The 24,325-nt window shown below is 45.2% G+C and overlaps 2 protein-coding genes and 1 long non-coding RNA gene across 4 annotated transcripts; 1 reads left to right on the top strand and 2 right to left on the bottom strand.

Annotated features, from left to right (window-relative positions):
• Positions 1-464: 464 nt before the first annotated feature.
• On the bottom strand, positions 465-13,115 carry def8 (differentially expressed in FDCP 8 homolog). Of its 2 annotated transcripts, XM_023790367.2 has the most exons (12): positions 12,942-13,115; positions 11,717-11,836; positions 10,330-10,427; positions 8,377-8,526; positions 6,982-7,123; positions 5,542-5,706; positions 4,713-4,840; positions 4,237-4,350; positions 3,624-3,704; positions 2,230-2,370; positions 2,004-2,113; positions 465-1,768 (listed from the first exon to the last, which is right to left on the bottom strand). In XM_023790367.2, exons 2-12 carry the CDS (start codon positions 11,820-11,822, stop codon positions 1,672-1,674), a joined length of 1,332 nt encoding a protein of 443 aa, XP_023646135.1. In that variant the 5' UTR covers positions 11,823-11,836; positions 12,942-13,115; the 3' UTR covers positions 465-1,671. The 2 variants fall into 2 exon arrangements, with proteins under 2 accessions (XP_023646135.1, XP_023646136.1); XM_023790368.2 differs by lacking the exons at positions 11,717-11,836; positions 12,942-13,115 and adding an exon at positions 11,161-11,311.
• Positions 12,377-15,782, top strand: LOC140593470 (uncharacterized). Its single transcript, XR_011993879.1, has 2 exons — positions 12,377-12,644; positions 13,970-15,782. It is a non-coding gene; the product is annotated as an uncharacterized lncRNA (long non-coding RNA).
• LOC111832708 (tubulin beta-3 chain) lies at positions 15,449-23,829 on the bottom strand. The gene is made up of 4 exons (XM_023790366.2): positions 23,611-23,829; positions 18,981-19,089; positions 18,161-18,271; positions 15,449-16,770 (listed from the first exon to the last, which is right to left on the bottom strand). The coding sequence occupies exons 1-4, from the start codon at positions 23,665-23,667 to the stop codon at positions 15,695-15,697; spliced, it is 1,353 nt and encodes a 450-aa protein (XP_023646134.1). The 5' UTR covers positions 23,668-23,829; the 3' UTR covers positions 15,449-15,694.
• Positions 23,830-24,325: the final 496 nt, after the last annotated feature.

The following is a 24,325-nucleotide window of genomic DNA, read 5'->3' as shown; positions in this document are numbered from 1 at the left end:
TTCAGTCCTAACGATATCATCATAGAGTTCAAATCCCACCTCTGTTTCACTTGTGTGGAGTTCCTATGTTCTTCGTGTGTTGTGCAAGTTGCTTACTAACGGATATCTCTAAATCAGCCTAAGTATGTGCATGTTTTGCCCTGCGATGAACTGATATGATCCCTTCCTGGGACAGGTTCCAAGCCCTTCTATGATCCTGAAATGTTTGGAAGATGGGTATGCCTAATTTAATGAAAATTAGGTCCAAAAAGTAACCGTTGGAAAGGAAGATTAATTAATTGCATTTACAGGTAACTGCATTTTGATATGCCGGCCTATCGAGAAATTGCCCGGTATGGCAAATGGCGAGTCCAGCACTGGTTATCTACCTTGCTCTGAATTACATCTATTTTTGCCATCTAAAATAACTGCAACACAGTGCAACAGAAGCTGAATTTATGCAATCACTTTTACACATTTAAATATAACATATTATTAGAATTTTATTCATGCATAATATTTACATACATTAATAAATTAACTGTACATATTTACTGCAGAATGTTTCAATTACCGAAAACACCAACAGACCTGTAAGACTGATCCTTTTAAAATATGTAGGTTTATCATTTCAAAAGGAGGCTGAAACAACTCAGCAAATATGTAAAATCATTAAGTAATATTTGATACAATGTCTCTTACTGTTGCCGGGTTTATAAAAAATGGACTTATGCATCATGTGAAGACATAAATAAGCTGCGATTTTACCCCATTGAATGTGCTTTACTTCCACGAAGCATGCAGGCTCACAATAAAGGTTCAAATCACGATTGTTAATATTGATAATGTACACTTTAAGACGCATAGACACACATACCACATTCATAATGAGACCTCTTAGCAGAATGAGGGATTGTAAACTTCGGTTACAGTCAGGAATCTTTTCACTGGAGGCTGCTGTATATTCCTTTTTATATACTGCTTTAATATTTTTAACTTCCTCACTAATGTGAATCATCACACTTGTACACCACGAGAGCACAACGCATCTGCACAGCTCTAATCCCAGGCATTACGTGGTACGGCACAAAACTTTGTATGTCGCTAACTAGTTATAACTGGTTGGCGTTGCACCCCACAGAGACCAATACTTCAGAAAACAAAACAGTAATGTAATTACCTTTAGACAAAACACAGTGTTAATTCCTGCTATTTTAGTGTTATGAAATGGCTTCAGAATATGGGCTATATGTTACCAGCTGAACAGAACATAATATTTAATTGTTACTGTACAACAGTTTAATTAGGATGCAAGTATTTGACTTTGCAGTAAACAATAACCACAGTTATAACCCCAGCACAGATAAAAGCTGTACGTATACAATCAGAACAGCAACACAACATGCACAGAGCAGAGTGTCTAATGTGGCCCTGTTCACAGTGTGTTTGCTACGCAAATGGGGACACTTGTTTAGTGCTTAACAGCTTCCCTCTTCCATCCTGTGCTGCTGTCAGATGCTGCGCATGGAGCGCAACACCGCTGTAAACACCCGCGCCGACCAACCAAGGAATGGAAAGACATGGATGAAAACTGGGCTCATGCTATTTGTGGCATACCAATCTCAAAAGGCACCTTACACCGGCCACCAGTGGAATCCAATGCCCTTCGCTGTCTGACAGTCAGACTCGGGTTTAAGAGCCGACGTCCTGCTCGTCCGGCAGGTCTTGTTTGCGCTCCGTCATTCTAGTGCATCGTGGGCATGTAGTGGAGTTGTCATAGTAACAATCCCTACAAGACAAACAAACACAGATACAGTTACCATTCATGAACACTCTTCTGATAATTGTCATGTGCCCATTAAACTGCAATAACCCTTTGAAAGTAAAATGTTTTAACGTATTTCACAGTGACGAACTGTTAAACAGCCAATAAGATTACACTCGCTAAAGTTTTAGCAGTAGGCAAAGATGGGTAAGAACATGGTGGCCAGGCTGAGAGAAAGGGTGGGGCAGGGGTCCCTGACCTGTGGAATACCGCAGAGCAGTCGTGGCACACCGACGTGTGGCTGTCGAAAGGAAAGAGCACATCTCCCTCCTTGCAAAGCTCACACACGAAACCCTTGGCCTGGCATCTCTGCGAGAGGGAATAGGACAGAGAAAAATGACTGAAACCCTGCACTGTGACTGAGCAGGGCGGTGTAGTGTAGAATGCTGCCCTTCACCCTCCCCCAAAATAAGCACAGCCCCCACCTCGCAGTCCAGTTTGATGTGCTTAGCGAAGGTGGTGTGGATCTCAGTGAGGGAGCAGCTTAGCCGGCCGCTGGAGATGTCGATGAGGTCCTGCAGGGAGTACATGTCGTCGTTCTCCACAAAGTGCTGCCGGTCTTGAAGCTACGGTGGGAAAAGGGACGAGGTGAGCACACAGCACTGATATGGCAAAGCTGTGTACACATCCTTATGTGAATGGCATTACTGGAATCAGGGTGATGTGCAGCTGGGAGGACCGGGAAGAAGCTCCGGAGGAAAAGGACCACATCCTCAGATACACCAGAGTTTAAAAGGTGTTCGAATAGACAGCGACAGGCCTGAATCATCTTTTTCACTTCAGCATGACTCTCTCGATTATGTTAAATTCATTGTCTGTTAAATAAATATATCAGTATAAATAATAATCTTTTCATATGATTAAAAAAAACATTTTTGTAATTGTTCTGATGGCCAGCAGGGGGTGAATTGTAGAACTAGAACAGGGGTCACCAACCTTTTTAAAACTGAGCTACTTCACAGGTACTGAGCCATACGAACGGCTACCAGTTTGAAACTCCCTCCTAAACTTATCTAAACTTCATGTATAATAAACATGTTTTAAAGGTTTTCTTTTTTAGATATTATTTTCAAATCTATATAAATGCAAATGTGATTAAAGAAGAATAGCAACAGGATAAAATTAAATTTTAGTCATTGCTCACTGGTGAGTTGTGCTATTTTTAGAACAGGTCCGTGGGCGACTCATGTGGTCCTTGGGGGTGTCCTGGTGCCCGCGGGCACCATGCTGGTGACCCCTGAACTAGACAATGATTGATAGAGGTTCGTCTGAGCTGTTTTGCCTCTAGGCAAAGTACCTACTACAGGTATACATTTTTATAAATATCCAATCATATGAAAGAGGTCATTATAAAAGCCCTTGATAAGGTGGATTTTGAAACATTTGTTTGCTGAATCATCACATGACTTTTTAAATGAATTCCTGTAACAGAAACACCAGCAGGTGGCGCTCACTCTAGTCAATTTTCAAAAGTAAAAAACAATGACTTTCAGCAGTCCTTGGATTTTGCTTTTCTTTTACAAAATGGTTGCTGGCAAAAGGAATGGCCCCAGATAATGCTTACTGGGAGCAGTGGGGAGCAGTGGGGACAGCAGGACAAGGTCAGTCACACCGTTAACACACAGGTATCACACAGGTATCAGACAGGTATCAGACAGGTATCAGACAGGTATCAGGCAGGTATCAGGCAGGTATCAGGCAGGTATCACACAGGTATCACACAGGTATCACACAGGTATCAGACAGGTATCAGGCAGGTATCAGGCAGGTATCAGACAGGTATCAGACAGGTATCACACAGGTATCAGACAGTACTGACCTGCAGTAGCAGTCTGGCCTCCATGGCCTCCTTGCATGTGATAAAATAGGGCTTCATCAACAGGATGTCCTGCCGTAGTTTCTGTGGGGGACCAGACAGAGTTCCATCAGCAAAGGACTGACAACTGCAGCCAAAATGGCTCCTCCAGGGTCTCATTGAAGCCCATCTACAAATTCCAGACTAGTGCTACTTGGAACCAGTGGGAAATAGAATACCGATTAGTAGGCTGGCCATTGTAGATCTCAGCTCATTGCAGTCATTCATAAATAATACCCAGCATGTAGTAAAACTGTGTTAAAGCTGAAATTGTATTTTTAAAACAGTAAACTATGTAGAGGTGAAACAGTATTAAAATTTAATATCACAATTATAGTGACCAAAATGATCAATGATTATCAGTATCCTCACGGTACTGTTAAAATGTGCTGAAAATGTTCAAAAAGTACATTTGGTTGATGCAGCACAGTACTTAATGTGAGTTTTTAAAAAAGCAGTAGTCAACCATGGTTTTAATATTTCAAATGTGAAACTGTTGGAAATTATACCGTGGTTTACCATGAAACTGGTTAGCCTTTCACCGCAAAAACTGTGTGGCAATGTCTGCAGGACCTACCCTGATCTCCACTAGTTCCTCCACAAAGTTGAAGAGCAGGGGGTTTATTTCACGTAGCTTCAGGACTGGCCTGGAGATCATGAGGGTTAGGTAGCGCATTGATGAGCGGCACACCTGCATGACAGAAGACAGTCAGGTAACTGTGCAGCTAGTCTGAGCATGTGCACGGCATTACAGTTACTCAGTACTGCGTATATACACATCATCACAGCCAAGCTGCAGTAAACAAAACTCACTGCAGCGAGACTGCCGATCCAGTTTTATAGTGTATACCTGCATCATACCAGCAATCTGACCACAATGCTCCTAAATATATTGCATGAGTCAATCAGAAAGTACTGGTCCTACAAGCATCATAAGAGCACATGCCAGCAACAGAACCACAATCATTAATGAAGCCCTGTGTGGTTGCATGTCGTCACCCTGACAGAGTGAACAGCAGGATGAAACAAGCTCAGGATAGATGGTCTGCCCACCTTGCGTGGCTCAAACTCCCAGTTGTGGATGACACGCGCAGGGATGATGCCTGTGTCATTCCAGTGACAGCTGCTGCAGTAGTACTGACCCGTATAGTCACACTGTCGAGCCTCACTGGGTACGCCCCCTTCAGGCCAAAACAAGTACAATTTCTGTAACACCATACGTCTTCACTGAGGAGACACTTAAGAACCCAAATAAAATTATCCCTGTACTTCCTTTATTTCAAGCAATGAATGCAGAATTCTGGCAACGATTAGGGCAAGCAGAGCAGTTTATTGTCTTTTCACCTCAGGGATCCCTAAAATTCAGTCATTTAGCTTGTGGGGGTAATCAGGGGGAGATGGGAGGGCAGACGTGGGAGGAGCTTGTGGGGGTAATCAGGGGGAGATGGGAGGGCAGACGTGGGTGGAGCTTGTGGGGGTAATCAGGGGAAGATGGGAGGGCAGACGTGGGAGGAGCTTGTGGGGGTAATCAGGGGAAGATGGGAGGGCAGACGTGGGTGGAGCTTGTGGGGGTAATCAGGGGGAGATGGGAGGGCAGACGTGGGTGGAGCTTGTGGGGTCTAATCAGGAGGAGATGGGAGGGCAGATGTGGGTGGAGCTTCTTGGGGTAATCAGGGGGATATGGGAATGCAGACGTGGGTGGAGCTTGTGGGGTCTAATCAGGGGGAGATGGGAGGACAGACGTGGGTGGAGCTTCTGGGGGTAATCAGGGGGATATGGGAAGGCAGACGTGGGTGGAGCTTCTGGGGGTAATCAGGGGGATATGGGAGGGCAGCAGTCTGAAACCAAGGGGAGGGTGGGGCTGCCGTAACGATGCACTCACTCAGTGACACAGGCGTCCGACACTCCGCACACCTGTAATCCTGTTTGTCCAGCCCCGTCTCAGGGCAGATGTTCAGCTCATACTCAGACTGATGGCTGACCTTGGACCTCACACACGGCTTAGTGATGAGGTTCATGCACTTGCTATGGCAACGGTAGTAACAGCCTTGAAAAAACAAGTAAAACATGCATAAGAGATTCACTAACTTAAATACGATGTTCAAATGAGCTCAAATATGAGTATGAGACAATTCCTGGGTGTATGAAATGCTCACAGATGAATGTCTTAATAAACAGATTAATTTTTATTATTCCTTTTATAGTAGATTCAGACACAGCCCACTAAAAGTTAATGAGGAAAAAAATAGATGCCATAGTTGCTCAGCAACAGCTGGTTTTGTTCGAGATGGTACAGATCGGCCAATAAAATGAGACCTCAAACGTGGTTCCTGTTGCTTGGGAACCCTTCCTGACATACCTATTTCTGACTTTCCTGACATTCGGTCCCACCCAATGATGGCCAGAAGCCAGAAGACCTCACTGCATGTGCAAGGTGCACAACGCAGAGTCAAAGCACGACTCTAATACGAGAAATGCTATTTTCTGGTCTTTCTGGTCTGGCTGAGCACATAAGCACACACTGAAAACGGTTGTTTGGCAAATTAAACAAATTCAGCCTTCAATCCCAAAACTAATGTTCTCAGGATTAAGGAGATTTGTAACACACGTTAATGTATAGCGATTCGGTTTACATTTTTCTCTACGACAGGTCTTTAGTTTTAATATAGGATTTCGAATAACATACCGATTTCCTCAAAATAACCTTCTGCAACCAAAGAATGCACTTAAAAAAACACACTACACACACTGACTTTGACATGGTTTCAGCCAAACATTTCCTTGGCACAACAGTTTCCAGCCATAGAATACCGTATGGGACCCATGTGACACACAGGTCCAGTATCCATGCATGCAGAGTTCTGGATCAACAGGTTTATCATAAGCATGCGGTCTTGCTTTGTGTCGACACGCATCATTGTACCTCCCTTCCTTTTAGCCTTTGTTTTGACCGAGAAGTGATTTTTATGTCTTTCTTTTGTACCTATGGTTATCTGAAATTATTTTTGTTAAAATTAATCTTACATGCTTTTTCTTTTCCTTTTTTTATAGGATATTTTTGAAGGGTTTTGTTTTGGGATGGAAAAACATTATATTTTTTTCCCATTTAAAATAATGGAAATAGGTTTTCAATCTATGTTTTTTTTTCCAATTTCCTGTGGTTTTTCAGGAACAAATTATTAACGTAAATTGAGAGAAAGCCGTGCTGTTAACCACAGCTGGAAAAAATCTGCTTTGCTTTACTGGGCTAAAATGCTGGAAAATACTCTTTAGCATGCGAATATAAGAGGCCTCCGTTAAAAGTGACCCAAGACCCACACACCTGTACAGGTATACCAGGTCTGAATGAGGCCCCAGATAATGGCACTGCACTTGTCACAGGTCTGCTTTACACTCTTGCTCTTCTCCTTGGAGAAACGGTGTTCCAGCAGAATTCTGAGGTTGGGTTCATCCTCCTCAGGGTCCTGCAGGGTGACAAATACCACCAGCACTCAACACACAGAGCTGGTTCTCTGAAGCGTCCCTCTCCAAGAATGCATCACCTACAGCCTCACTGCTACGCTCGGCGCCGGCTTCCTTAACCTCACTGCTACGCTCGGCCCCGGTTTCCTTAACCTCACTGCTACGCTCGGCGCCGGCTTCCTTAACCTAACTGCTACGCTCGGCGCCGGCTTCCTTAACCTCACTGCTACGCTCGGCCCCGGTTTCCTTAACCTCACTGCTACGCTCGGCCCCGACTTCCTTAACCTCACTGCTACGCTCGGCGCCGGCTTCCTTAACCTCACTGCTACGCTCGGCCCCGGTTTCCTTAACCTCACTGCTACGCTCGGCCCCGGTTTCCTTAACCTCACTGCTACGCTCGGTGCCGGCTTCCTTAACCTCACTGCTACGCTCGGCCCCGGTTTCCTTAACCTCACTGCTACGCTCGGCCCCGGTTTCCTTAACCTCACTGCTACGCTCGGCCCCGGTTTCCTTAACCTCACTGCTACGCTCGGCGCCAGCTTCCTTAACCTCACTGCCATGGACGTATCAGTGCATTCGCTCACTTTCCTGCTTCCCATCGATGGAGTTGATCTGAAATTATGCAAGTTCTTACAGAATCCAGTGCTGTTTGACTAATACCACAATGCATGTTGCAATCAATGCACGAGTTTGTCACACTCCACTGAATCGGCCCAGTCTGACATGTGGTGTCAGTTTTGGGGGGGGGGTTGGGGGAAGTGAATCCAGCTTAGCATCTTAAATGGGGATGACAAGTCCTTTACTGACAAAAAAGGAAAGAGGAAATTGTAAAGCGGAAGCTTTGATGGTTCTAATGATGTTTTGGGTTTAGCGAGTATGACTCTATTCACAGATCCAAAGCTTTAGGTCCATTTAGGTCCATTTGCCATTTGCACAAGTATGAGTACAGGTACACTGGAACTCTTCTCTTCCCCTGCTCCATCTTGCTCTCCAATTTGGGGGAGGGGGAGCAGGGTCAGCCAACATGCAGCTCTCCTGGAATTGGGGGTTAAGGGCCTCGCTCAGGGGCCCACAGACATGTGGTCCAGGGTAAGTTGTGATATACTGGCTTTGGTGTCTGGTTGTGTATTTCACGGTGTGCGCTGTGCCAGCATGCCACCCAAGCCCGACTCCCACCCTACATCCTCTGCTTCCACAGAACGCCTGCCCCACGAAAACCGTGCAGGGTGCACAGATGGGCCACAGCAGGCTTTACCTTCAGCTCTTGCAGCTTGAGGCGAAGGTGGATGAGTTTAACCACTGTGTCCTTCTGCTTTTCTGAGTGCTCGGGCAGCTCCAGAATCAGCCGCTTACACTCTTCGATCGCCTGCTTCAGCTGCTCGATATCGGACGCCACAAAAGAGTCCTGCGTCACACCCAACACACACCATCGGGGTCACAACACTGACCGGGAGCAGGGACTTTCCACTTCACCCAAAAAACTCAAATGAACTTACTGGATTTCCATTTGGCTATAACATACAACAGAGATCTGCTTCAAGTCTCTGATCTATGGAACATTCCAGGAGAGAACCATCTCCTGCACGGTACAGCCAAAAGTATGTGGATACCACTTTATCCAACATCTCATTCCGAAGGGTATTAATGTGAAGTTAGTCCACCCTTTGGTGCTACAATAACTTCTACTCTTATGTAAAGGCCTTACATTAGATATTGGAACATTTCTGGTGGGATCTGTTGCCATTTATGTTGGATACCGATGTCGGGTGATCAAGTCTCTCGGGCGATTCTGTGTGGCCACTGAACGTTCTCCCAGCTGTTTCCATTTCACGAACAATTCACATGTGGTTGACCAGAGTAGCTCTAGCAGGACAGAAAGCTGGCAAACTGACTTGGAAAGATGGCATCTTATGGTGGCTGCCATTCCATTATAAACCTAAAATTAGCTACATCAAAAGCATTGAGGCAGTTTGTAAACCCTACAGACAATATTTATAAAGTAATAAAATTGTTACATACAGTACATGTAAATACATGTGCATGTGTGTGCAGACTTGTCTTTTAATTTAAAAAATTTCCAAAAAAACCTTTTGTGTACTGTATGTATTTCAGTGTAAAAACTGACTTATTACTCTAAGCCAGGAGTATTCAACTAAAATTTAAAGAGGTCCAAATTTCTCGAACCAAAGGTCCGGAAGATCATAATGTCTAACTATTTAGTGTGATATATATTTAAGTAGCCTTATAGATCGGACAGATCGGCCACTCTGTTAGGAACATTACGGCTTTTTGGTTGCAGGTGTTAGCTTCGCTGCTGTTATTATTCAGCCACTCTGTTAGGAACATTACGGCTTTTTGGTTGCGGGTGTTCGCTTCGCTGCTGTTATTAAGCAGCCACTCTGTTAGGATCATTACGGCTTTTCGGTTGCGGGTGTTAGCTTCGCTGCTGTTATTAACACTAATGACACATTAGCACAGACAAAGGGCTGCTTACGCCGAACTACGTCTTGCTTGGCGGTCAAAGGCGTTTGACGTTTGGCGTGGGAAGCGGCGGTTCTAATGTTAAACCACTACCGAAAAGACTACAAAAGGTGCGCCGGTTAAAGTAGAAGCGCCCCGTCAGGTTTTAAATAACTTTCTGTTTTGGCTATCGGTCCGGGTCCGTATGGGACAGCTTCTGGGTCCGGACCGCGGTCCGCCTGTTAGTGACCTCTGCTCTAAGCCCTTCTCTGTTTTAATAACCAAAAGCAGCACCATAAAAAGCTCTTTTTAAGCTTCCCAAAGAACTTTAGAGGAACTGTGTACCTGTAAAGGTTAAAAAAGTAACCGCTAATAAGATAACAATCTAAATAGTATATTTTTTTGCCACCCGTGGGGTAGAAAGGATACTACATCTCTAAGAGAAAACTTTATGTACAATTCACATGCCAAATTTAATTAAAATCAAAAATGGCAAAGGCCAGTTGTTGAATTAAATTGGAATGATCCGACTGTCCTCTCAAAATTGAAATTAATTAAAAGCAAATCGACACAACATCTGTAATATTTATGATGATTGTGACTGAGTGTAATGTTCAGATACACAATTCTGGTGTATTCATTAAATTCCAATAAACTGCTTAGCAGATGACATCAGTGGCTCTAACTTGGTGAAGGCACTCATGACTGAACTTCACTGCAGGCAGAGCGGACCATCAGAAACGCTTACGACAGGCCGGGAGAAGTGGTCCTCAGCCAGACCCAGGTCCATGGTCCGGTCCGAGCTTTGGCTCTTCGCCTCGGAGGAAAACAGGCCTGGCTTCACCTCTGCAGGCATGATGGTCAGTGAGAAGCAACGGAATGGACCAGAAACAGGATAATTAGCAGAGTCATCACAACAAATGATATCAAAATATATTAAAATACTCAATATTACAGACATACAGGACAGTGCAATTCAGTACTGTGTATATGGCTTAGGCATCACAGATAATGTTTAAAGCTATTTACCTGGGTATTCAGTACACACACACACATCATTTAAACAACTTTCTTTGGCAGCCTAAAACTTTAGCGCCATACTGAATAAACAAATGAGTATTTTTCAGGGACACTTTAGCCAACTGAACTGACAGTGTATTATTTAGGTCCAATATATTCAGCTACCCTACTAAACTAGAACACTGCTCTGACATGCAGCAACAAAAATGTAAGAAGGTAAGATTTTAATTAGAAGCACGTCTCAAGCATTAAATACATGACTGTTTGTCTTCCTCATCTACAAATAAAAGAGTAAAAATAAGAATGCGTTTGGTAGAAAACTGAAAATTGAATGTCAAGATTATTAAACAATTACATAATTTAGCAGCATATTACAACTCCATGATATGACATATATTCAATAAGGAAAAAGAAAGAAAACGCCAGTGAGAATTAAACGAAAGGCAAAACTGCACTTGGATTAAACTTCCAAAGGAACCAGACAGAAGAAGAACACATCCCTAAGACAAGAGACAGGTGATCTCGTCTGTATCCCACATGAAAAATATAAAGAAAATACCTGCGTAAATCTCACAATACAGCATGGCTGACCTCGGGAGGGGCGATATGGGACAATCAGATGGTAACATTAAGTAAGAAGCTCAGGAACATGCTGTGTTGCAGTTTATAAAACACTGAATGCTTATACAACTGAGCACAGCTCCACGAATAGGGACGGACTTACCGCCTACATTTAGAAGCAACCTTTGACTAGGGAGAAAAAATGAGGAAGCAGTCTTTCTTTCCAATTTCACTTCACATTCATACAACCTGCCATGGTGAGCACATCATGGACACTTAGACCATGTTGATGGTCTACACCAGAGGTGGGGAACCTGATCCATGGAGGGCCGGTGCAGGTTTTTGGGATGGCCTCTCAGTCAGCCAATAATAAAACAGTGGTTCTCAACGCCAGTCCTGGGGACCCACTGTTATTGGCTGATTGAGAGGTCATCCCAAAAACCCACACCGGCCCTCCATGGATCAGCTTCCCCAACCCTGGTCTACACAAATACAGACCAGGTTCTAGTCCCGTTCTCATACATTTACAGGTTGGGTCTTGAGATGCCACTCACCAGGTAGAGGAGGATCCTTATCCTCTCTGGCACCACCCTCCTCTCCTCTGTCGAAGGGGTTGAGGTGGCCTTGGCGAAAGCGGGCAAGCCTCTCATCATACTCCATCTCTTCAGCTACATCTGCAGAGAGCAGACATTGATCGCCCACCCCTATGCATCTCCAACTCTCACGTCCCACCTGGCGTTACACTCACGCTTTGTGACTCTTCCAGCAAATCTATAGTATTCCATTACAAACATAAAATTAGTTACATCAAAAGCGTCGGGGCAGTTTGCAAACCCAACGAAACTGTTACATGCATGGAAATAAGTGTGCATGTGTGTGCAGACTCGTCTCGAACTGAAATCTCCAGCCAGAAGACCGGAGTTGGCAACTCTGCCCTTCACACAGCTACGTTATTTTGTTTATACAATATGGGCTTTTAGGAAAATAAAGAGTGACACACTGGTTAAAAAGCACTAAAACTGACTGACGAAGTACTGGGCGATGGGCGATGGTTTGTGGTTTATGTGCTTAAAGAAACACGGAGCAGATCGCAGGACGTAAACAAACAGCGCAAAGGCGCCATTGCTGTGTACGGAGGGACGGGACAGACCGGGGCCCGGCGGGGGGGATGCTTAAAAACAACGTGACACATGATCTAAAAGACAGAAGTCATTGGGAAAAGCTGTAGTGGACGGATGAGGGCAGCTGTCTGTGGATGTAAACAAGGGACGAAACCCGACCGTCCTGCATTAACTAAAGAAATGCAACCGAACACTTTCACCCTTAACCCGCTGTTCCTTTATTATAATGTATTTCTCTCTCACCTGAATGCACTTCTAGCTGGTTCATGCATAAAATTACAATACAGTGTTAAGCTTGAAAAGGACTGCTAGATAATATAAGTCAAATAAACTGCAGAAAAGGACATCGGCACTTTCAGTGGTAAACATATCGGATTTGCTAGTTTATTCGCGGACTCCTTTGGGGGCTGACTAACAGTTAGGCAGCTAGTTATGTGAATGCACTGACTCCTTTGGGGGCTGACTAACAGTTAGGCAGCTAGTTATGTGAATGCACGGACTCCTTTGGGGGCTGACTAACAGATAGGCAGCTAGTTATGCGAATGCGCGCGGTAGTTACGGCGTGTCACTGTTCTCGCGAAGGCAGCAGTGAATGTTAGCCGCTATTGCCAGCGGCCCCGGTGACGACAGCAACGCCAGGTACGGCCGCTACACTTACCCCATTAGTGTTTCGCCGTACAGCCAAAACTGGAAGACATTTGTACTTCTCCACCTACTAAAAACAGTGACTTTAATTGCAGAGCCGCCGCCGGTTCTGGTATTCATTTAAGGAGCTGCGAATTTCGGTGACGGAAGACGCGTTTCTATGGTGGATGCCGCTAGAGGGGAAGCCGCGTCGGTGCTGCCCTCTAGTGTACGGATCCGTGCAGCGATGGAGACGGGGAGCGCGCGGCTCCCCTCCAAGCTAACCAAGCGCTGCTTCGTTCTAGGAGGCTGATTATAATACAGCATTTATATTCATATCTCCTCTAAAATTTATGCAGTTCCATTTCCCGGGAATGTAGCTCCCCCTCCTCTCATGCTTTCTTTTTAATTCTTTTTCTTTTAAAAATGTAATTAATCGAATGTTGCACTTAGAAGACTTTCAATGGGAATAACTGAAATCTGATAAAAGATTGTCATGCTTACGCCAGACACTGGGGATCATAAATAATAGATTCAGTTGTCCAGATGCTTCAGAAGACTTTATGGATTTGGACTACAGAAGTAATGAGACCCCGAGTGTGAGAGGAGCCCCTCAGCTTTGATGCTACGTAACAGAAACTTGAATGGTTACCGTTTGGGTGGACATGGCTGTCTGCGAAGATGCTGAGAGTGAACTATATGATTCATCAAACAAAAATCAACATATAGTATCAAGGGTGCCAGGGAGGGGGGGGAGTTAGGATGATTCCTGGGCCCTTAAAAATGTTTTTGGAACATAATTGGACTTGTCAGGGTTGGGGGCCCAAAATCTCTAGCCACGCCCCCGTATTGTACACGAATTCTAAATTAAGTCTGGTTTTTTTTTTGTTTTTTTTTAAATTAATTTAAATTTTGTTAGTCTCTTTAAAACTCCATAAAACAATGTGTATACTCTTCTGTCAGATGAAGCTTCAAAATTCTGCCTTTTTCTGCAATCTATGACAATTATAAAATTCAGATTTTGAAGATGCCCCACAGTTTGCTCTTTTCATTTGTTTCCAGTATCCAGGCTTTTTGGAAGCCAGATGCACTTTTGCCTTCTGGGAGATGAACATCTTGGACAGGAGAACCAACAGAAAGGTTTAGAATGTGGATGCAGGAGAATGAAGACGCCACTTAGTACTGGAGCAGCAGAAGATGAATCATCCACAGCTGGTGCCTGGGCCCCAGGGGATGCTGGCTCCATCATCATGGAGACATCAATAATTAAGCAGTTCTAACATCCTCAAAGCTGGGCGATGAAGAAAAAGCCCCAGGAGGCTCCACAGGCTGGTAGAACATTAGATTTCATCAGATTCTAACCGCCTTGTCACTTTGGTACTGATTGTAATCATTATCATATAAATACCAGATGTTAAATATTTATGATCAAAATATGCTGCAAGATTGTCTACTCTGGAGTATTTATGGATATTGGCAGAGACTGGATATTACCATAGGAAGACATTGAACATTCGGAAGCCTGCTGGATAAAATCTGTACCATATAGCAGTACTACTGCTAACCACTGGGTTTTATGTAATTCAGTGAAGATACTCTGTGGCTCTGTCCTCGTGCCTAAACCATCAGAACTTTTGGATGGTTTGTGCCTTTTTTCTCCATCATCTCTTGTGGCTGCAACGCAGCAGCTAAATCAACCCGGAAAGATTTTCTGTCCTCATGAAAAGCACCCAATGCGGCACAGAGCCTTGTGACTCAATGGCTCCTTCTCACAAGGAAAAATACATCAACCACAACCTGCCCTCCTTCCCCAGCTCAGTCTCCGATGGGCTGAATTAGGCTGATGAATGATAATGAGCAATACATAATTCATGAGCTTTATCAAGGGTTATAATTGGTCAGCTTTTGCCATTGATGCAAGTATGTGGGATGTGTGCATATATTTATTCAAAATCAAGAAGTCAATAAGGAATTACAAATAATGTTTCAGACACAACGGGTCATCAGCTAACAGTTAATTTATATTCACAGCATGAGAGAGACTGGGGAAGGGCACTTGGGAGTTTGTAAAAAGGGCCAATTGTGTCCTTAAGATAAAGATGTAATAGAGTAAGGAGGCCATCTTACCCATGACTTTTCATGTCCAGTCACGTAAAGGCTGTCAGCATCAAAGAGCTTCAGGCCAGTGGCGTTCCTATTATAAATGGTGGCTTTGTTCGGAATTACAAGAATAGTTAGGCTCACATCGTGATCACCCTTCTCCCTGGCTCTGAGGAAAGATCAGAAACCGCAAGAATGCCCTTGCTTCAAGCCAAAACTGCTTCCCATTGCCACGGCACAGCCCAGCCAGGCATCACCTCTGGGATCAGTGGTATTTTTAACTTTTATCTGTGTTATAAATCCTCATGGGATTATTTCTGTCCATCATTATTCTCATTAGATATTACCGAAAATAACGACTCAAAATCAGGGGGAAATGAAGTGTGAGGAAACTTTGAGATAATGCCAACAAATGAATCGAAAGCCGTTAAAGCATATCCATTCTGTGTGAAATATTTCTTTATTTAGCACATTTTGACTAAATAGCCCATTTGGGAAATTCCTAAAAGGCTCCCAGCAGGTCAAGGAATATCAGTGAGATGTAAGTGAACTAGTAACTGCTGCAGAGCGTTAGCAGAGACACTCTAATAGGAAAAGGGAGGTAGAGAGCTTAGGGACTGGGGGGTGACTGAGCCCCATTTGCTCTTCACAGTTGATAGCTTGGAGCATCAATTACTTCTAAAATGTTCACTTTGGCCCCTGCACCTCAGATTCCTCTTCATCATCTTCGTACATCTCCCCTTCCTCCTCAGCCGTGGCATCCTGGTACTGCTGGTACTCGGACACCAGGTCGTTCATGTTGCTCTCGGCCTCAGTGAACTCCATCTCATCCATGCCCTCACCAGTGTACCAGTGCAAGAAGGCCTTGCGGCGGAACATGGCGGTGAACTGCTCGGAGATGCGCTTGAAGAGCTCCTGGATGGCCGTGCTGTTGCCGATGAAGGTGGACGACATCTTGAGGCCGCGGGGTGGAATGTCGCAGACAGCCACCTTGACGTTGTTGGGGATCCACTCCACGAAGTAGCTGCTGTTCTTGCTCTGGATGGCCAGCATCTGCTCGTCCACCTCCTTCATGGACATGCGGCCACGGAAGACGGTGGCCACCGTCAGGTAGCGGCCGTGCCGCGGGTCGCAAGCCGCCATCATGTTCTTGGCGTCGAACATCTGCTGGGTGAGTTCGGGCACGGTGAGGGCGCGGTACTGCTGGCTGCCCCGGGCCGTGAGTGGGGCAAAGCCGGGCATGAAGAAGTGTAAGCGTGGGAAGGGCACCATGTTGACAGCCAGCTTGCGCAGGTCTGCGTTCAGTTGGCCGGGGAACCGGAGGGAGGTCGTCACCCCGCTCATGGTGGCCGACACCAAGTGGTTTAGGTCCCCGTAAGTGGGCGTGGCCAGCTTCAGGGTGCGGAAGCAGATGTCATACAGAGCCTCGTTGTCGATGCAGTAGGTCTCGTCTGTGTTCTCCACCAGCTGGTGGATGGACAGTGTGGCGTTATAAGGCTCCACCACGGTGTCGGAGACCTTGGGGGAGGGCACCACGCTGAAGGTGTTCATGATGCGGTCGGGGTACTCCTCACGCACTTTGCTGATCAGGAGGGTGCCCATGCCCGAGCCGGTGCCCCCGCCCAGCGAGTGTGTCAGCTGGAATCCCTGCAGACAGTCACAGTTCTCACACTCCTTCCTCACCACGTCCAGCACTGAGTCCACCAGCTCCGCCCCTTCTGTGTAGTGACCCTTGGCCCAGTTGTTTCCAGCCCCACTCTGGCCTGTAGAGATACAACAACCACATTCATGATCATATTCATTTCAGATAAACAACGGTAAAGTGCGACTGAATTCTCCTCTGAGGACAATGGCATCTTTAATACCTGTCTAATACCTGTCTAATACCTGTCTATTAAACAGGACGCCTGTTGGTATTTGATGACAAAGCTTAGACATGTCCAATTGACATAAAAGATTTTTAAGCATCTTTTGAAAGAGCTGGCGAGGTACCCAGATGCCCTGGATAAAACTGCCCACTGTGGCCCTTTCATATCTGGCCTCCTAATCATCCCCTGTATCTAACTGTTGAATTCTCTCCTGCCCCTTCATCACCTTAGCTACTGTGTGCAGAGCGTGCTGGAGCAGAATGGCTGCTGTCACAGCATCCGGGTCAGTGCTGCACAATGGTGGTGGCTTCCCATTGGTTCTGGAGGGTGCTTTGGGTGTCATGAAAAACGCTATATAAATGTAACATTCATTCATTCATCAATCTATCCATCCATTCATTTACCATTTATTTGTTCGTTCATTCATTCATTCATTCATTCATTCATTCAATTGAAGTGTCTTCCTGTTCTAGCACTGTTGCAGTAGTTTGGATCTAGTAAAAAAATAGTGGAAGTGGGATCGCCAGTCATAATACTGAATGAAGCAGTTATGCTCTTTGAAGAGTTAATCTCAGCCATAGTTACTGTGTTTGCGGTTGAAAAGCATGAAAACAGCTTCACTGCAGGATCTCAGAAGCAGCGCAGTGAAGGAGAGGCACCCCTCCAAAGATGGTTTGCTCCACCCTCAAGCCAGCCAGCCTTCAAATACTAGGGCACCTATTTCTCTTGGCATACATACATATGTAGAGCATGGGGTGGCACATCAGCCCAGTCTAAAGACATGTAGTTTGCAGCTGGAGTCTCTGATTTGCCCCTAGTGTAAACTTGTGGGTGCGAGAGTTTCTGCACTGGGTGTGCCCTGCCTTGTGCCCTGTGATGGACTGGCATCCCGTCCAGGGTGTGCCCTGCCTTGGGTCCTGTGATGGACTGGCATCCCGTCCAGGGTGTGCCCTGCCTTGTGCCCTGTGCCCTGTGCCCTGTGCCCTGCCAGACTCACCACAACCCTGCATTAGCTAAGCAGTTTTGGTAAATCAAATAATATAGATCAGTGCTGGATATACAGTGAAACCACTGACACGATATAAATGCAGGACGAAAATATTCAGAGGAAAACGTGTTTGCAAGTGAGTGCCTTTAATGTGAGTTCAGGGTCTCGGCCACAGGGGGCGCTAATGTCACAGCACAGCCTACCCAAATGTAACCCAGGGAGAGATACTTCTTGGGTGCCTGAAAGGGGCTCCCAGCCAGCGGGTCTACAGGACCTGAGGCGCAGAACTCCACTAACCAAAGATGAAGTTGTCGGGTCTGAACAGGTGACCGAAGGCTCCAGAGCGAACGCTGTCCATGGTGCCGGGTTCCAGGTCCACCAGGATGGCTCTCGGCACATATTTGGAAGCTGGAGGAAGAACAGAGTACAAATTACTTCAAGGATCACACTGCCACAATTACTTGGATAATCTTATTCCTCTTATGCCTATGCTATAAACATCTACTTAATGCGATCATATTACTATTATGAAGTAAACCGCATACAGTATTAGCCTATTATACTACAAGTTATATAGAAAAATTTTGATGTCAGTCTGAATAGTTATACAATCGGAAATTTTCCATTCATATTTATGGATATCTTGTAAGAGAATATGAGTATGGATGGATGGATATTTCCTTTGTGGGTGATTCATTTGCATGTTTGCTCCTTGCCCAGTATAGAAAGCTTATTTTTCCCCAGTCCATTGTCCAAGCTTGGTAAATACACAATAATTACTCATGAAATGTGTTTCATGACCCATGGTACTTGGGGTTGCGAGTACTATTACTCACTGCCTTATGGCATTGGAAAGAGAACAAAATATTTAATAAGAAGCATTAAGTCAGTCTTTAATTAAAAGCATCTGATAATAAAACCAATTGTTGGTTTCAAAGCCTCACGTCTGATATCACTGGAAATAACAGTGGAATATCATTTACAGATAATAGGCAGTAGAAGGGATGTAGACAGCAGGCACTGGAAGCTGAGAGGTGGGCAGTTTAAGCGTGATGCTGCGGGTCTCTGACAGACCGCGGGCAGACACGTGCGGCCCGGCCGGGACGCTGCTACTCACACGAGGCCTCGTTGTAGTAGACGCTGATCCTCTCCAGCTGGAGATCGGAATCTCCCACATAGTTCCCAGTGGGGTCGATGCCGTGTTCATCACTGATCACCTCCCAAAACTGCAAAGGCAAAGGGAGCACAGTATGACTACGTCTGCTGATGACTGCAGCTTTACACGCTTAAACAGCGAAGCTTGGATATAAACTGCAAATACTCATAACAGACATAAACTTATCAGACTGAATCCAGCACACACTCTATATGATATCACTTACTTTCATTTACAATCAGACTTACAGTACAGTACTGTAGAGATTTCTGATAAAAGACTTAGCTGAGCGAAACTGGACAACAAATAAAAAGTGAAAGTGATTATTTGTCATTGTTGACACACGACAACAATATGTGGTCCCTGAATTTAACCCATAAGTAACATATCAGTGGGCAGCCATTATTTAGCACCTGGGGAGCAGTGTTTTGGGGAGGGGGGGGGGGGTACCTTGCTAGTTGGGGATTCAAACCAGCAACCTTTCAATCACAAGGATGCTTACCCCCCATTAGGCCACCAGCTGCCCCCAATCTGTCTAAAATAATCCCCAAAATACTTTACCCATTAGAAGTGCACTTCTGAACCATCTTCCTCAATCTGTCCATCATTTTGTTCCATTTTAATATTCATCAAAAATCAGAATCAGCATATTTTTGTTTGCAAGTTGCAAACAATGACAGCCAGACACAATGAGAGAAACATGACTCAGGGAATTGGAGCCCATCGCTCTAGTCAGTTGTAAAACAGGCTTGCTGGCTGCATCGCCATGGGAACACATGGCCTCTTGTAGAATCTCCTCCAGGAAGTTCTATAGGCCTTCTTCTCCAAGCGTGTTTCACGCCAGCAAACGCTGTGCTTGGCAGTCTTCCTTCTGTCTTTTCTGTTCCTTTTTTTTGTTACCTCACAGTTTGTTTGGCCTTTTTTATGTGTCCAGTAATGAATGAGTGTCTGAGCCAGCAGCCCCATAAACATTTTCCTAAAGCTGATCTGTCTGAATAAATCCGCAGATGCAGCCGGGTTCTGGGGCTCCCTGACTACATGCTTCATGCACAAGGTGACCTTTACAGTTTTCCCACACTTTTACAACACATTTGTGTTTCATAAAAAAAGCAGCACATCCTAACACCAACCTGGCATGAAACAGAATGATTAAAAAAACATGAAGTATCAGACGTCGTTCTTTATTTGGGTTGGACATCAGACCCCTACAAAAAAAAATCTGATCCAAGGGGTGTTGCAGATCTGATAAAAAGGGAAGCTTAATCTACACGGCATTTAGCCTGACAAACACGGAGGGCCAAGGTCCAGGCAGCTCATTATAAGCCATGACAAAGCAAACCCGTCTTTTCCTGCAAAGGGGGGGGGGCACTGACAGCCCACCTCACCTCCCCCACCCTCTAAGACAATCTATAACAGGCCCCTCCTTCCTCAGAGAGTGGTTGAACAATGCTCCCCGTACTGCTTCATCTCCATCCACCCCCCCCCCCCCACACCGGGGGTGATGTCAGAGTGTGTCCCACCACCCTCCGGCACAGATGCTATCCTGTATCTAAATTGGTAATTAGGATGCTATTCTGGGGGTTCACATTATTTAGTCACTTCTGCTGGCTGTAGCAGGTGCACCAAAAGAGATTGGATTGTGGAGGTGGGGGTGGGGGTCCATCTCCTTCCCCTTCCCATGTACAGGCTGTTTTTTTTTGTCTCCTTTGTCTTCAAACCCCATCACGAGGCATGTGGATGTGTGTGTCCTGGTGGGAAATCTGAGCTCAGATGGAGAAACGATGATGTGGCAGATGTGCCGTCCTGAACTGACTTCTACAATTTCCATCAAGCTGAGACCATGATGTCATTCCATTATGTCATCCAGCCCCCCCCTCCAGCTCCCTTCCCCAAAAGATTTCCCCCCCCCCAAAAAAAAAATCCCCCTAAATGGGTGGAGACCTCAATCCCCCCAAAGTTACGCCCCTGCTATAGACAAACGACGGAATGTACTACGGTACTGTGTCTGTCAGTGGACCCACAACCAGCTTCTCAGAGGGGACATTCGGTGACATCTATGCCGGTTTTCTGGAATCTCTGTTTCTCCTTTTGTGCAGCAACAGAACAGACGCACCTCCAAGCTTTTCCAGCCCCCCGCACCACTGAATCAGCTCTAGTCATCATGCATCAGTGTTCCCCCCTGCTTTCTGCTGAATGGGTGGTTCCCTTTGTGCTCTTCCAGCAGCCCAGCCCCCCACCTTTCTCCTCTGCCTCCCCCCCAGCAGTGAGTGACAGCTGCGATGCATGTGAAGTCACCTAGAAGGGGCCAGCCGCTCCACCCTGCATGCATCTAACCCGGTGCCCATGAGCCTGGTGTGAGGTGTGGCCTTCATCCTGCACACCCCTCCCCCCACCGCAAGGGGGGGGGGGGCGTCCAGCCCCGTGTTACGGGGGCATGACTGTGCATTTTCTCAAAGCAGCATGGAGATTGACGTGCATCGATTCATGCTGAAATTGCACCCTCCCCCTCTGAGACGGTCCCTACAGACCAATGAGATGCCCAGCACATGCCACATCCCATACAGGAATCAATACGACTGCCTTACAATCTGCCCGCAGGGAGAGGAGATCAGGCAGAGCCTTAGTGCTGGGAATCCCATTCTTCATGGCTAATATTTATTAAATGGCATCAGCATGTGAGAATGTGAGATGCTTCAGTTGCCATTTTAGGTTGCTGTCAAGTCCTGTTACCTTCCCACTGCAATTCAGTCCATTTAAATGCTGCATTTTTTAATGATTTCATTCATTTCTGGTGGATGCTTGCTGAATGCATTTTAAAGCCACAGAGCATAAAATGAAAAGGCAGTAAGACCCTGAAATGTTGAAGAGATTTTAGTTAGTAAGTCTCACACAGTAACATCATTAATCCATGGTACTAAATGTAATGCTGAAATTATAAAAGGTAATCAATAAATGCAAGTCAGCTATAGAATGAATGGAAATTGTTCTTTCAATAAAATGGTTCATATTAATATATGCAAAATGTTGCAGGCCACCTTCATTGTGGGATGGTAACACCATTTGTGAGGCTCATTCCTGTCCTTCAGTTGGGGTCATTAACCCACTAAGTGGCTGCTGGGCTGCTTGAGACAATAGAAAGTCAGATGCCAGGTGCATCTTGGGCGAAATGTATCAGAGCTGGTGTAATGTGGGCCAAACTGGGTTCAGTTCACGCACAAGAATAGGTGTCCCTGCTGATATTAATTACATTATAAAAATACTGTTATAAACTGGTTTTGCTCTTATTCTTACATGCAAAAACCATTAAGTTTGTCACTTGGGTTAAACTGGAGAGTTTGATTCAAACTGCATGCAATATAGCTGCATTTATTTATGATCTGTAAGAAAATTGGCAACAGTAATATGACCGAAGATAAGCCGTGGCAGCAGGCTGGATGAGACCCAGAGACAATGGCACATGCTTAAAACTAAGAGGGACATTTCTACTGCAACTGATCAGTACAAGTGAGAAAATCAACTAACTCAAGCCAAATTAAATCATGAACACTGAAAGGGTTAATAACCCCCCCTAACACCTTAAATTCGCCATTATCTAATGACTTGGTGCATTATAAGCATTTACTATACTGCAGGAGTTACAGAAAATCTATTTGCAGGACTGATGTGATTATGGAAGCATACTATGGTACAGCCACCGAGATGGAATAGCTTCCTTTTCGTAAAAAACCCTTTTCAGTGAAAGAGACAGCTTTTGCAGCTTTGTAAGTAAGGATTTCGTATTAGGCAAGTAAGAGGCACAAAATTAAAAACCCCGTAAATTCAAGTGGGCGACGCTGTTTCTCGCTCCAAGGGTGAGTCATGCATGAAATGCTTGCAAACGGAGAGTAAGTTCTCATCTGCAATGATAATCACGGCTGTAATTGCAGGATGGCAGAGTGCCTCGTTCCTAGCGAGAGGGATGAATGAGCAGAATGTGCACTGCTGACGGATGGTGGCAGTTGCAGACCGGACCGGCGGCTTTGTTCGCAGTCTGCAGTCTGAGGGTGTGGCATGTGGCGACTGGCACTGCTGAAGCCTTTCCGCATTTAAGCGCACGTTCAGCTTTAACATTTCATTTTCATTCCTTTAACTGTTAAATAAACTTTCTAGACACAGCTCGGCTTGCACTTTTTCTGCTCGGTTTTAGTTAATTTATAATAAGGAAACTCCACGCCCCACATTTTTCCTTTTAAAAACTTTAAAAATGTTTCGCTGTTTCTATGAATCCGGCTATATAACGTTCACTTCAGGCAGACCTTCTGCATTGCGGGGCGTGGTCATATATTTCAGGAGTCAATCAGCGGCAGTCTACGGCACACCGTCAGGCAATGCAGTCAAAGTCATTTTCACAGCATTAACTTATGTCTTGTTAGCGTCGTTCACAATGCTATCGCTGTTTCTAGAACAAGTTATGGCTACTGTCGCTCAACTGTTATAACAAGTAGATCTATAGAAGACTGATAAAAGTCGGGACACTTCATTTACATTATTATGAATGCAAAGTAATGCATATTAAATTAACGACTGAATTTTCATCTGTAATGGTTTTTACCTTGGCTCCAATCTGATTGCCACACTGGCCAGCTTGAATGTGAACAATTTCTCGCATCCTTTCCCTCTGTCCTGTGTGATTCCTGCGAGTGTGAAGGAGGAAATACGGGTCTGAGGTAAGCCGTCAGCAGAAAGCTGGCTATGCACCGACCGGAGGGTTTTATAGCGAGCTGCCGCCGCTGCGCCGCACTGCCTCACAAAGGACGATGCTGATTCTCCAGCAGCGGTGACGTCACCCGCCCAGGAGACCGGCGAGGCTCTGACCAATGAGAGGCTCTGCGGTTCTCCGGCAGCATCAGCACCGACAGGCCGCGGGCCAGTGCTTCAGGGATTGATTGTATAGCTAGATTGCTAATGCTAATGGAGGGGGCGATTAATTCTTCATACATACATACATACAGACATACATACATGCATAAATAAATAAATAGCAAATAAATAAACATATAAATAATGCATAATTTACGATGCACATTTTTTGCTGCATATCCTATATCTCTGAAGTAGTTCAGATCCATCCATCTTCCGACTGTAAATCCTGGTCGCGTGGGGCTGGAGCCTATAATAAATAGTACAAGGCATAAAGTACACCTTGAAGGCCAGTCCACTGCTTTACAAACACACACACACACACACACACACACACACACACACACACACACACACACACACACACACGCACTTAGACATAATCAAACAATCGGGCTACTGAAATT

Source organism: Paramormyrops kingsleyae, chromosome 11 (genome assembly GCF_048594095.1).
Source record: "Paramormyrops kingsleyae isolate MSU_618 chromosome 11, PKINGS_0.4, whole genome shotgun sequence".
Taxonomy (NCBI): Eukaryota; Metazoa; Chordata; class Actinopteri; order Osteoglossiformes; family Mormyridae; genus Paramormyrops; species Paramormyrops kingsleyae.
Note: the sequence above shows the minus strand (reverse complement) of the source record. Positions and strands in the feature narration are given on the sequence as shown.

Bases quoted from the DNA above. Each gene is read 5' to 3' on its own strand.
- LOC111832708 (XM_023790366.2), bottom strand. From the start codon at position 23,667: ATGCGAGAAATTGTTCACATTCAAGCTGGCCAGTGTGGCAATCAGATT. The intron at 19,090-23,610 runs GTAAAAACCATT...TTGCCTTTGCAG, and splicing joins GCAATCAGATTGGAGCCAAG to TTTTGGGAGGTGATCAGTGA. The intron at 18,272-18,980 runs GTGAGTAGCAGC...TTCTTCCTCCAG, and splicing joins CTACTACAACGAGGCCTCGT to CTTCCAAATATGTGCCGAGA.
- def8 (XM_023790367.2), bottom strand. From the start codon at position 11,822: ATGGAGTATGATGAGAGGCTTGCCCGCTTTCGCCAAGGCCACCTCAAC. The intron at 7,124-8,376 runs GTAAAGCCTGCT...GTCACCCTGCAG, and splicing joins TCAAGCTGCAAGAGCTGAAG to GACCCTGAGGAGGATGAACC. The intron at 2,371-3,623 runs GTCAGTACTGTC...TTCCCACCGTAG, and splicing joins AGGCCAGACTGCTACTGCAG to CTTCAAGACCGGCAGCACTT.